The sequence below is a fragment of the Micromys minutus genome (assembly GCF_963924665.1).
Source record: "Micromys minutus genome assembly, chromosome: 1".
Taxonomy (NCBI): Eukaryota; Metazoa; Chordata; class Mammalia; order Rodentia; family Muridae; genus Micromys; species Micromys minutus.
In genome coordinates this window covers 170,517,356-170,529,767 of record NC_137969.1, presented here as the reverse complement: position 1 = coordinate 170,529,767, position 12,412 = coordinate 170,517,356, and the positions used below count along the sequence as shown (strand labels likewise).

At 48.3% G+C, this 12,412-nt stretch overlaps 1 protein-coding gene across 2 annotated transcripts in view; it reads right to left on the bottom strand.

Annotated features, from left to right (window-relative positions):
* Positions 1-12,412, bottom strand: part of ASAP2 (ArfGAP with SH3 domain, ankyrin repeat and PH domain 2) — a 156,162-nt gene that overhangs the window by 89,294 nt on the left and 54,456 nt on the right. For both annotated transcript variants that reach the window (XM_080938356.1, XM_080938357.1), the window contains exon 2: positions 10,465-10,537. In XM_080938356.1, coding sequence (XP_080794482.1) covers positions 10,465-10,537 — 73 coding nt within the window. The remainder of the gene's footprint in view (positions 1-10,464; positions 10,538-12,412) is intronic.

Genomic DNA, 12,412 nt, shown 5'->3' with positions numbered 1-12,412 from the left:
CTGACATGCCAAACACAGATGAAAACGTTACCTTCCACTTCCCAGCTGAGACAGAGCTTAGACATTTTCTTTTGAAGGATGCATTTATTTATTTTATTTTTATACACACTAAAGCTAGTGTGTCTGACACACCAGAAGGGGGCATTGGATCTCTTTACAGAGGGTTGTGAGCCACCTTGTGGTTTCTGGGAACTGAATTCAGGACCCCTAGAAGGGCAGTCAGTGCTCTTAACCACTAGGCCATCTCTCCAGCCCTGAGCTTAGAAACTTTAAGAAGAGTTTTAAAATAGATATAAAGTAGGGTTTGGGGTTTTGTTTGTTTTGTAAGAGTTCAGGTAGCAGTCTACTGGGAGAAAATTACTGAAACAGTTTAACAGCATAAAAACCTGTTCACAAGACATTCCACAAAAGGCATCCCCAACAGAGGGCACAATCTCTTGCTGTCACAAAAGAAAATCAATGCTTAGGAGATAAAGAGGGGAGGGGTGTGCTGATACCTTAACCCAGGACAACTTCAAAGGTGAACTTCTCAAAGACCAGCTCTACCCTCAGGGCACTGTTTAATTAGCAAACACTGATGCTATAACCAGACCAGTGGAACCAGGGACTCTACAGATAGGGGTTCCATCTGAGGTTTTAACCAGATCTCTCTGGAGCAGTGGTTCTCAACCTTCCTAATGCTGAGACCTTTTAACACAGTTCCCCAAGTTGTGGTGACCCCAACCAAAAATTGTTCTCACGGTTACTTCATAACTGCCATTTTGCTACCGTTATGAATCGTAAGGCAAATATTTTTGGAGACCTAGGTTTGTCTAAGGGGTTTCGGCCCACAGGGTGAGAGGCAAGGCTGTTGTGTACATATCAGATGAAAGAATAAAAACCACCATTAGCTCACCAGCTTAAAACATGGTGGCTGGACATGGTCTCCTGACCCTGCTCCAAAGCATCTCAGGCATGTTCCTTCCACACAAACCCACAGAAGCCCTCACAGAGCAAACCTCACAGACGGTGTCTGTCCTAACAGACACTGCTTGGATCTACAGTTCTCAGCCTGTCTTTTTCTTCTGCGCTGAGGAGGCGGTGTCTAAAGATCATGCAATGGAAACCTAAGTCAGCTGGGGATTTATTGGGCACCTATATGCAGCTGTTAACAGTACCTGGATATTAGGAACTCATTAATGTGGGGCTCACCAGAAGAGTCTGAAGTGAACCTCAAAACTGTTCAGAGGCTCGATATAGGAGACCCATCCCTCACTCCGTTTTCCCTGGACCCCATGAGTATAATGCGCTGCCTGACACTGTAGAAATAAGAGTAGATGAATTAAACTTGCTAACCAATTTGAGATTCGATTGTTCTAGGCGATGGGGTGCTCAGCAGGTGAAAGCACTTGCCACCAAACCTGGCAGCCTGAATTCCGTTGCTGAGGCCAACATGGAAGGAAGAGAAAATCAAGCTGTGAAGGTTACTCTATTACGCATAGCCCCTGCCTCACCCCACATTAAATAATAATTAATACACGTAACTTTTAAAATGTAAGGTGCTTAAATGTGAAAGAGGGAGACAGGAGATTCAGTGTCTGTAGTGGGACTGAACACTGTATCCCTAAGTTTAATACTGAAGTTCAAACCTTCAATGTGTTAATATCAAGAGATGGAGCTACTAGGAAACCATTAGCTTTAAATGAATTCGGAAGGCAAGGTCCTCATGGCATTGATGCCCCTCTGAGCAGAGACCCCAGAGGACTTGCTTCCTGTATCCCAAGAAAATAACTGTTGGCCATGTGTGGTGGAACATAGGAGGTAGAGGTAGGTCTGTGAATTTTCAGTCAGTTTGGTCTACATAGCAAGTTCCAGGCCAGGCAGGGCTACAGGGCTATGGTCTCAGAACAAGCAAACTGTCTATAAACCAAGACCTTGGTAGCCTAATGGGAAGGTCCTGTTTCGAGAACTACAATAAGCTCCTGTTGTTCAAGGCATGACTATATAGCATTACTTTGTGACAAACTTCAGTACAGACTGTTGGGATTCTGTAAACCCCACCCCTCAGTTACTTGGCAACAGCCAGGTATGCTCCACCCCTCATTTACCCAGCAGTAGCCAGGTAAGCTCCGCCCCAGTGACCTGACACTATAAAAGGGGCTGCTTGCCCCCTCTTCTCTCTCTTGTCTCTTGCAGCCTTGCTCCCCCCCCCACCTTTCCTCTTCCCCTTCCCTTCCCCCCTCTCCCTCTGCATGCTCATGGCCAGCCTCTACTTGTCTACTTCTCTCTCTCTCTCTCTCTCTCTCTCTCTCTCTCTCTCTCTCTCTCTCTCTCTCTCTCTCTCTCTCTGCCTCTACTACCCTCTTAACTCTCCCATGACCTGAATAAACTCTATTCTGTACTATACTGTTGTCGTGTGGCTGGTCCCTCAGGGGGAAGGGATTCCCAACATGGGCCTCCCAGAAGCATCTCCCTTGGAAACCCGGGACGTCATCTTCTAACAACATTGGTGCCCTGTGACTTTTAACAATATTGATGCCCCGTGTGAGGAGATTAGATTTCCTCACAACTGGATATCTCTTTTTCCTTTCATTGCTGCAGTGACTTGGATTGAGAAACGCAGGTTCACATCCCAACACTCACTAGCCCAAGCTTCAGAGACCTGGTAAGCTCCCTCCCCTCATTGGTCAGAGTAAGCATCCATGAGGTCCCAGGGAAGAGTTCCTGAGCTTTTAGCTACCCCTGAGGATGGATGTTTTACTGCCTCTCATTCTAGGACTTTTGCCCTAGGTAAGACCCCCCCCAAACCCCTGCGCACTGTTTACTGATGCCAGGTTGGGCCTGGCTGAGCCGCTCTCATTCAGGAGCACTGCCTCTGTGGAGCAACAGCCTCCGAGTTTAGCCCCATTGCTGATACAGCCTATATGTATCTTCGCCCATGGGCCTGTCTTCGTTGCTCTTTGTCTCTGTTTCCTGGGATGCTTTGGTTTAATTTCAGTAAACAGAAAACAATAAACTGCACTCCCTTGCTTAGCGATCCAGAGTATAGATTCCCTGGTCCGATGACTGTTGCCTAGTTTGCTATGTGAAGAGCAGGTCTGGCCCCTTCCCTAGCCTTTGCTTGGGACTCTGTTTGCTAGACCTAGTGGTTCCCATCCCACATGTGCTATCTCCTTCCCGAACTCTGTCCCAGACACTTTCTGTCCGCTGGGAGCTGGTGGGCAGGAGCTTTGGTTGTTTGGGCCCCACCACTATTCCCATTCACTGAGGGGCGAAGCAGTGCCTTGCCAGCTACAGGAATCCAGAACTAACTGTCTGGAGTTAATAGAGCCTGTAGGTAGGCAGGCTTCCTGGAGGCAGCTAAGCCCTCCTCCCCCTACCCCCCCAACCCCCCCCCCCCGTCCCCGCCATGGCGGCAGCACAGGTACTTCCCCAGCCCACCAAGGGGCAAGGGGCAGGGTGGTGCCACCCCATGGCTGGAACCTCTAGCGAGCCTCAAGCACCGCTGCCGATGCCCCTTCCCTCCCTCTATTGTCCTCTTCTGTGCCACATCTTATAGTTTGGCATTCCATGCTTTACATATGATTCTTACTAATAATTTACTTCCTGGGGAAAGCCTGCGAGTTTAGGAGCAGAAAAAAAATGCATGCAGACGAGTTCCATTAAACAGATAGACACTAACTTAGACCCTGAAAACCCAGAAGGTAAACAACTTCTAATGACCTATTTCTTTTCGCAGAGCTATGTAAGAGACAAGCTTAAAAACCTAGAGAGGGGACCCCTAACTCCACAGGCAAAAGTCTTGGTGCTGGCCTTTCAAGTGTATCATGGAAAAGGTAAAAAGGCTCACAAACAAATACCATATGCTGGCAAAGGCTTCCCGACCAGCCCCAGCTACTGCTACACTGCCGGGCCCCTGCTACGGATGTGGTCAATAGGTCATTGGGCGAAAGCTAGCCCTAGCCCCCACAAGCCAAAGGGGCCATGTCCTAGGTACAATCCAGAGAGACATCATCTGTCGATTGCCCTGTGTCACGCAAGACATTGGGACATCACGCCCAAATAGCCCTCCAGCCTTCTAGGCTTGGCTATGGACAATTGAAGAGGACCAGGCTCCCTTGACCTGACCACTGCCATCACTAACAGGTAGCCATGGGTAGCTATCACGGTATGTGGGCAGCCCATCTCCTTCCTCTTGGACACTGGGGCCACTTACTCGGTCCTGACAGAGTTTAGGGAACCCACTTCTCCTTCCCATTTTCCTATTGTTGGGTAGGAGGACAACCTTACCTTCCTCACCTGACCCCACCACCTAGTTGCATTTTTAGGGGTGTACCTCTCACCCATTCTTTTTTAGTAGTGCCAACATGTCTTATCCCTTTATTGGGAAAAGGCCTTCTAGCAAAGTTGGGAGCCTCTATTTCCTTTGCTCCCCCCATTCGCCTAAACCCAAGCTCGTCAGCAACCCCTCTGCTCCTCCTCCTAGCCAGTCAACCTACTAACACAAACATGCTGTTTCCTTTACCAGCTACTCAGGTAGACCCCCAAGTTTGTTGCTAAACATCATTCTTCTGTTGTCATCCAATTACTAGACCCTACCAGGACCCTTTTAAGGTGATTCTTGAGACGACTACAGCTCCATGAGATCCCAGGTGGGAGATAGAAGTTGTTGGTAAGCTCTACCGTAAAAAAACCAACCAGGGTCCCCATTAAGTACTCTCAACATTCAGAAAAAATATGTCTCAATTGATGTCACCCAACCTGGCTGCTTTAAAGACTGCTGGCTATGTGTACTCCCTGGAGCAAACACACAATTGCCACTTACAGCTTCCCTAGTGATGTTGCCTAATAACCTAAACCTTACCCTTTATCAGCTGCCCTGACTCTAATGTTGCCATGACTCCTTACCTTTCCTCCATCCCTCTTCATGGCATGACAAACTGTTTTAAGACATCCAGGACATGTTCTGTATTTGCTTTCTGCCTTATCAATCTCATTTCTATATTCCTTCAACGATAGATACAAAAGATTTCTAACCAAACTATTAATTAGTTCCTGTTACAGGACTACTACCCACTGTCCATAGAGGAACCTGATGTGAACATTTGCCAGGCAGACCCCGATGGTAAAAGCCAGCTGCACCCCTACAACACCCCAAGACAGCAGGAAGTATCCAATGAGATCCTCAGCGCCCCTATTCTTCTTTCACCATCGGCCTCCCCCTCCCCTTTTTCTCCTTTTTACGATAAGAAAAGGGGAGGAATGGCAGCACTAGGACCGCTCCTACAAAATTTTTCTTCCAAATGTACTTAATCTCTACCTATAATGCATACATGTGTGTGTTCCAGCATCTTGTCAAGTCCAGGTGCTTATTACATCTAGAACAGCTCCAGAGAAGCAACCTACAGATGCTTCAGCTTTCTCTCAAAGACACAGACGCTTCCACTGGACCTGTTACTTCTGATCTATCCTCAGATGGTTCCACAGACCCTAGACAACAAGGGAACAGCCAACTTTTAAGACTAGACAAACATCCCTACCCCCACTTTTCTAGACTCTCTAGAAATGTCACTCCAAAACAAGTGTGAGGCAGTCAGAGATCACAATGACCCTATTCCTGGTCCACCATCCCCTCTAATTTTTCTTTTTTTAATTAAACAAAAATGGGGGAATGTTGGGATTCTGTAAACTCCACCCCTCAGTTACCTGGCAATAGCCAGGTATGCTCCGCCCCAGTGACCTGATACTATAAAAGGGGCTACTTGCCCCCTCCTCTCTCTCTTGTCTCTTGCAGCCTTGCTCTCCACCCCTTTACCCCTCTCCTTCCCGTTCCCCCCTCTCCCTCCACGTGCTCACAGCTGGCCTCTACTTGTCTATTTCTCTATTCCTCTCTTCTCTCTCTCTCTGCCTTTAAAACCCTCTTAACTCTCCCATGACCTGAATAAATTATTCTGTACTATACTGTCATGTGGCTGGTCCCTCAGGGGGAAGGGATTCCCAACATGGGCCTTCCAGAGGCATCCCCCTCACCACCAGACCTCGCCACACCTCCATGGGCTATATCCCCCAACACACACTCTCTTCATCCTTTTCCTAACATTGGTAACCGAAAGCCGGGACATCATCTTCTAACAACATTGGTGCCCTGTGACTTTTAACAACACAGAGACTCAGACATGACCCGTGGGAAGACTCCAGTAGCCATTTGCTGGCTCTGAAGACACAAGGGCTGAGAGCCAAGGAGTGCAGCTGGCCTCTAGAAGAATCGGGGAAGGGACGGAACCTTGAAGATGCTTTGATCTTAGCACAGTGAGACCCATGTTTCACTTCCCACCTGCAAATCTGAATGAAGAACGTGTGCTCCCTGAAGCCAATGGGCAGACAGACACATGCCACAGAAACAAAGGGAAATGGGAGTCAGGGAAGGCTTACCCAGCCTCAAGTCTCAGCCTGAAACACAGGAGGGGTGGGAAGGTCACACCCCGATGAGAGCCAGGGAGTGTGGAGAAAGACATAGACAGTCTCCACATGCTCGGGAAGCAATGGAAAGAGCCAAGTTGAAGTAGACAAACTGGGGCCAGGCAAGAGGTCAGATGGGGCCAGTCCATGACAAATCAGGATAGACTTAGGAGGCTAAGACCAGAAAAGACAGCACAGGCCAGGCATAAATGCTCAACTGTTCTCACTGTTGTTTCAAACATAAGCAAAAGGTCTGCTCTTTCTGGATAAGTAGCCATCCTGGGACACTGAACACTAGAATCAATCGCTGGGAGTCCTCTTTGGGAACAGCCTTTGGAGTGAAAGCTGTCCGGGCTCTAAGCCACTAGCCGACCGTTGCATTAGTGTTCTGTGCTCACTCAGTGTTCTGACTTATTTTATCACTAGTATAAAACAACTCAAACTATCCTTAGACTCATTTTAATAAATATATTCTAAAGAACGAGTCACAAAATAGGACACTTACTCTCAAATAAGGATTCCAAGATAGCACTCGGACTTAAAAAAAAAAAAATCAGACTCACAGCCTTATGACAATTCAAACTTGGCATAACAGAACTGATGGATGGATACAAGATAACAAAATGAAAGCGTCCCCTTACAAGATCAGGTGCAAAGCCGGCTTGCTGCATGCCTGGTACCTCAGGAACAATACAAACCTAGACACAGTCCCCAAGAACTGTGGAGCCCTATCAGTTAAGAGCTTTCGACAGTAAGCAAAGCTCCTTCCTGGGGTCTCAAGGAGAAGCAGCATTTTGATCGACACAGTGTGCAGGGAGGGAGGGAGGCCAAACCATGGGAAGGTCAGGAAACGGTGAGGTAATAGAACATGTGTGTGTGGGCATGGGTGTGGGGAGCCGAATGCGGACGCCATTACAAGATGGCGCTGGCTCCCTCACGGTTTGAGGTAAACAACTCCATATATAGTAATGCTCTTGTCAGCTAAGGCGCTGCACCCTGCTCATGCGCAGTACATAACCTATCTCCAGCCAATCCCGAGGCCTCTGGTGTCAGCAGACTGGTGACAACCAATCATGGCGAGCCTGTATGCGCTTCTCCCTATATAAGCGGACAGCTAGGGTAGTTCGGGGCCCCTCGCTTCCTGCTCTCCCCTTCAATCAAGAGGCTCCCACAATAAAGCGTGATCTGAGAAGAATCCTCTGGTGGTAGTCGTGTTTCCTCGCTGGTCAAGGAGCGCGCCGCACATGGGGACTGGACCTGTCTGCCGTGTGGCCTGTGCCCAGGGGACAGATGGTAGGCCGCCTCATCTGGTTCCTGCAGAGTCCACTAAATATGGCAGCTGTGGCTTCAAGACTGCTTGAACATGGAAGAGACCAAGGCAACATCCCCTAACAACTGAACACTGAAACTGTCAGGTAGTTCCGGGAAGAATTCTGTCCACTGGTGCTCTGCCCCTATTTCTACTGATGTTCCACCCCCATTTCTACTGTTCCTACAGGCCTCCCTCCTCTTTCCCATGTTCTGAACGGAGCTCACTGACTTGTATGAGCAAGAGGAATCTGCTGGACTTTAGGCAGACACAGCTGTGCCTCCGGTCTTTATTTCTAAAATGCTTCCAGGAAGACATGTAATGAAATGAGGTTTATGGTTCACGCACAGCAATATGGGTCAGAAAGGCAAATGAATGACGGACACGTGGGTGCATCAAGGCTGATGGACATGTGTATCAGCCTGCATAGGAGCCACACTGACCTCATTTAAAAAGATAATCTCCTTTTGATCTCTGATAACAAAATCTCTCTCTTTTTTTAACAATCTGATGACCAAAATACAGTATCCCTTTTATCCAATGCATACAATACTCCAAATCATAAACTCAAAAAAAAAAAAAAAAAACAAGTGAATCCAAATTTTAAAAATGAAAATAAACTCTCCTGAGATGCTTTGTGAAACCTGGGGTTTGTCAACAGCTGAACATCCTGTCCCTTAGTGAGTTCTTGGCCTCCTGAGAAGCAACAAGGTTCTAGACTCACTCGAGACAGACCGAAGGCAGCCGGGCAATGGCTTTGTGACTGAACAGCCCCTGCCCTGTGCCAGCAGAAAAAGAGCACAGCTGGGAACCGCTCTGATCCGCAGGTCCCTCCTGCTGTCTGATTAGAGTAATCCACTGAGGGTCCACAGTGAGTGTTCAGAGGATATCATTGTCCCCTTGCCTTCTGCAGGACAGAGCCCAAGGCAGAGGACCACCTTCCAGCCCTCCACACAGGTGTAAAAATCCGCTTGTTCGCTGTTCCTGCTAGTTCTGCCTGGGACCAGGGTGAAACTTGGGCTCTTTGCCGTACTGAGCCTCCCGTCCCTCATGTCTTATTTGGGTTGTGTCTAAGTTTCTGCAGCTGCACTCGGAGGGCCTCGCTGTGGAGGTCTTGTATAACTTCTGTAAATTCTACGTCTTCAAGAGAACACGGTGGAGGTTAACCCTGATTACTGCCTCAACTGGTCCTGGAGTCAACATCAACCCAGAGATGCACCTCTGGGCAAATCTGGAAGAGTGCTCCTAGAGAAACAGAGGGAGGACTCCCAAAGAGTGGGCAGCACCTTCTGGCAGGGGTCTGCACAAAAGGAGATCTGAGGGACAAGCTGACTGGTGCTAGCTTTCCCACCCTGCCCTCTGTGAGTACACCTACTCTGCGCCTTCCAACACCAGAACCCAGCTTCTTGAGCCTCCTACTTCAGACTGCGGTGGACTGAGCGTCAACCTCCCTGGTGTGCTGACAGCCATCGTTGGTCCACCCAGACCGTAATGTGTGACTCAATCTTACAAATGCCCTATGTCAGATATGTTCATTCTTCCTGGACCCAAGTCCTGTGGAACCTACTCATCCTGGTTCTACTTTTACTCTTCCGGCGTACGGCCCAACAGGTAGATCCAGGAGCAAAAGGCTAGCTAGCCTGTGGGAGAGCAGCCCTGATAAGTGTAAGAGTCTGGGTGCCTGTGTGTGGATCTAGAGGGGCCTTCAGGACACCGAGTGTCTGTACTGTGACCCCCTTACCTTGAGGTGTCTCCTTTTAATCGGAGTAGTAATAGGACAGGAGGACAAGATGATGACACAGGCTAAGGCACAGTCTAGAAGTTCTTATCCTCCCTAACCCTACTCAGTGTGAGCATCACTATGGGAGGTGCCCTTGGCTCATGCTCAGCACTAACTGCACAAGCCTCAGTGTTGGGCATCTGAAAGACCGTCTCCACCAAGGGTGTTTGCACTGAGCAGCACCCACTTGCCCCACTCCTACCAGCCTCTCTCAAACCTCTACCACCATCACTATTTCTGCTTCCGGAAGACTGACACCTTCCTTCTGAATGAGGCCACACAGACATTTGGTGACTTTTCAGAAATATTTTCCATCATTAATAGTATTTGTGTGGGGCAGCCTTCCTACCATCTGCACAGCTTGCTGACTTAAAGCCAAAAGCTCCCAGGGACTCTTGTTTTGAGGCAGGATCTCACGCAGTCCGGGCTAGCCTCTAACTTACTATGTAGCTGAGGATACCCTTGAACTTTTGGTCCTTCTGTTTCCACTTCCTGTGCTAGAATCACACACATGCCACGGGCGCTCAGCAAATACGAGCAACTGGGCTCCCCCAGTTCTGAGGTGATTGTTTTTCTTCAGTGCATTTATAAGTCAATCAGAGATTACTGGGTAGGTAGTGGATTATGCTTGTGTGTTTACTCATTTTCATTCCAAATTAAGAAATAATAGGAGAGATGGGAAATACAGAGAGAAATCCCAACACAAGCAGCGCGTCTGCCATCCAGTGTGATGGAGTGAGCCCATGCAAGGACTGACAAGAGGACAGGGGACTGCCCCTGAACCAGACTACGGGGAAATAAAGCCAGTTGCTGGAGTAGGTATCCCAGTGTCTCTGGTCTGCAAGCTCAGTGCAGGAGGCTCAACACTCATTGGCAAATGGTGATTTAAGTCAGGATTTCACCCCCTACCCGCCTCCAGGGAAGAGCGAGGACTCACCCAGCCCGGAGATATTGATTGCCTTCACAGATTTCTTCATTTTGTAGAGAACCATCCGGTCTACGTCCAAAGCCTGTAATATCAGAGAATACATGAATGAATAACACGTTTACATACAGACCGTAACTACGGGCAGCAGCAGTTTCTAGGGTTCCTACTGCAAGGCCCTGGGGCTGCTTCTATGGCCTGAGTCTTTGCACAGTTTGGTCTTTCTAAGTGCACAGAGTAGCAGTTCAGTTGGTTTACAGAAAAGCCAACTCATGTGTTTCAGGCACCTGAAGCGTAAAAGCTGCCTCTGTCCACATCATCTGCTGGACACAGCACTTTACATCGAATCTGGACAGATGGCTCTACCACATCGGGGTTGTCCCTAAGCCCTGTCTGCCCCTCTCACCTACATAGGAAGAGCAGTCTTATGGATACCAAGTGCCCCTCCCCTGCCCTGCCCTGCAGGCTCTAAAGAACAGGCAGGCAAGTCACAGAACCAGACCTGCCCCACACAAACTCAGCCTGGTGCTTTGCATTTGTGAAGCTATCAGCAGTGTTTAGGAAGCTTGTTCCTAATCCTCCCAAGCCTCAGATTTCTCTCCCAGAATCCAGCTTTGCAAGGCTGAACGATTAAACACTCACATGATTAATATTCAGCAAATATTTACAGAGCCACCCTTCATAGAGAAGCAGTAAGTGGCTCTTGCAACATCTGCACATAGTAGGTGTTCAACGATGGGTCCAGCAACTCATAAAAACTTGGGGATTTATTTTCAGCCAAGCTTCCACCAAAGACACAGCTCGAACACTCTGCCACAACTCAGTTAAACAGCTCAGTAGATTAAAGGACGCCAAGTGGCTGTGACGGGGGCTGAATACAACTGGGGACCGTGAGAGTGGTGACCATTCAAAACACTAAAGTGACCTGTCATCTAAAAGTGCTGAATGGGCTTCCAGCACTGGCCTCTGTAAGTCCTCAGTCTGATTCCAAAATGGCAATTTTCTGGGGGGTAAAGGACCAGTGAGATTGAAATTGACCATTTAAAATGGAACAGGGATCAAAAGGCACTAGATGTAGTAAAAAATGGGGGAGGCGCCTTCTTATTATACTACTATGTGTCTGAACGAATAGGATGTACTCTGAGTGACCCCTTAGTTATGTCAAGATCAAACCCTGGCCCTAGGCAAATATAGAGCTTAAATATCCCAGGTTTGGTTTTAAAGACAGCCTTGCCATATTATATAACTCAGGCTGGCCTTGCATCAAAATTTCTTATGAGTTAGCTTTTCGTGTACAGGGAACGATTTTAAGTGTAGTATACGTGTCCCAGAGATACCCTCTTGCCTCAACCTCGATGCTGGGTTACAGACACCTGCTACCATATCTGGCTTTTTATGTGGGACCATGGTGTGTGCTGGGTGTGTGTGTGTGCACACTTGTGGAAATCAGAAAGAGACACTTAATGTCCTCCTTCTTCCCTTTTCACACTATGTCTTTGGGAGATCCACCTGCCCCCACCTTCCAGCTCTGGGGTTATGGCTATGCCTGGCTTTTTTATGGTGTGGGGTCTGGGTTGTTTTCTTGTTTTTTTTAAACTGAGGGTGTCACACTTGTATAGCAAACTCACTTACCTATTGAGTCCTCTCCCTATCCCCCAAGTAAACTCTTTACATTCCTAGGTAGTCATCTCTAACCCACTCTGGACCTTGAGATAGAAAAGGGCATTTTCTGTCTCAAGGGGAAACAGTAGCTAACCCACAAAGCACTGCACTAAACTGTCCCTCACAACCTCCCCAGTCCTCCAGCCTCCAAGCAGTGTTTGTTCAGGCTCTATCAGAAACACTGGTCCCTGAAGAGCCACCGCCCGTGTGACAGGGAGGTAGAGCCTGACATACAGACATGAGTCAGTGTGCTGTCACAGCTGGCAGTTCCCTTCCCATGTGACAGGTCCTCGCTATG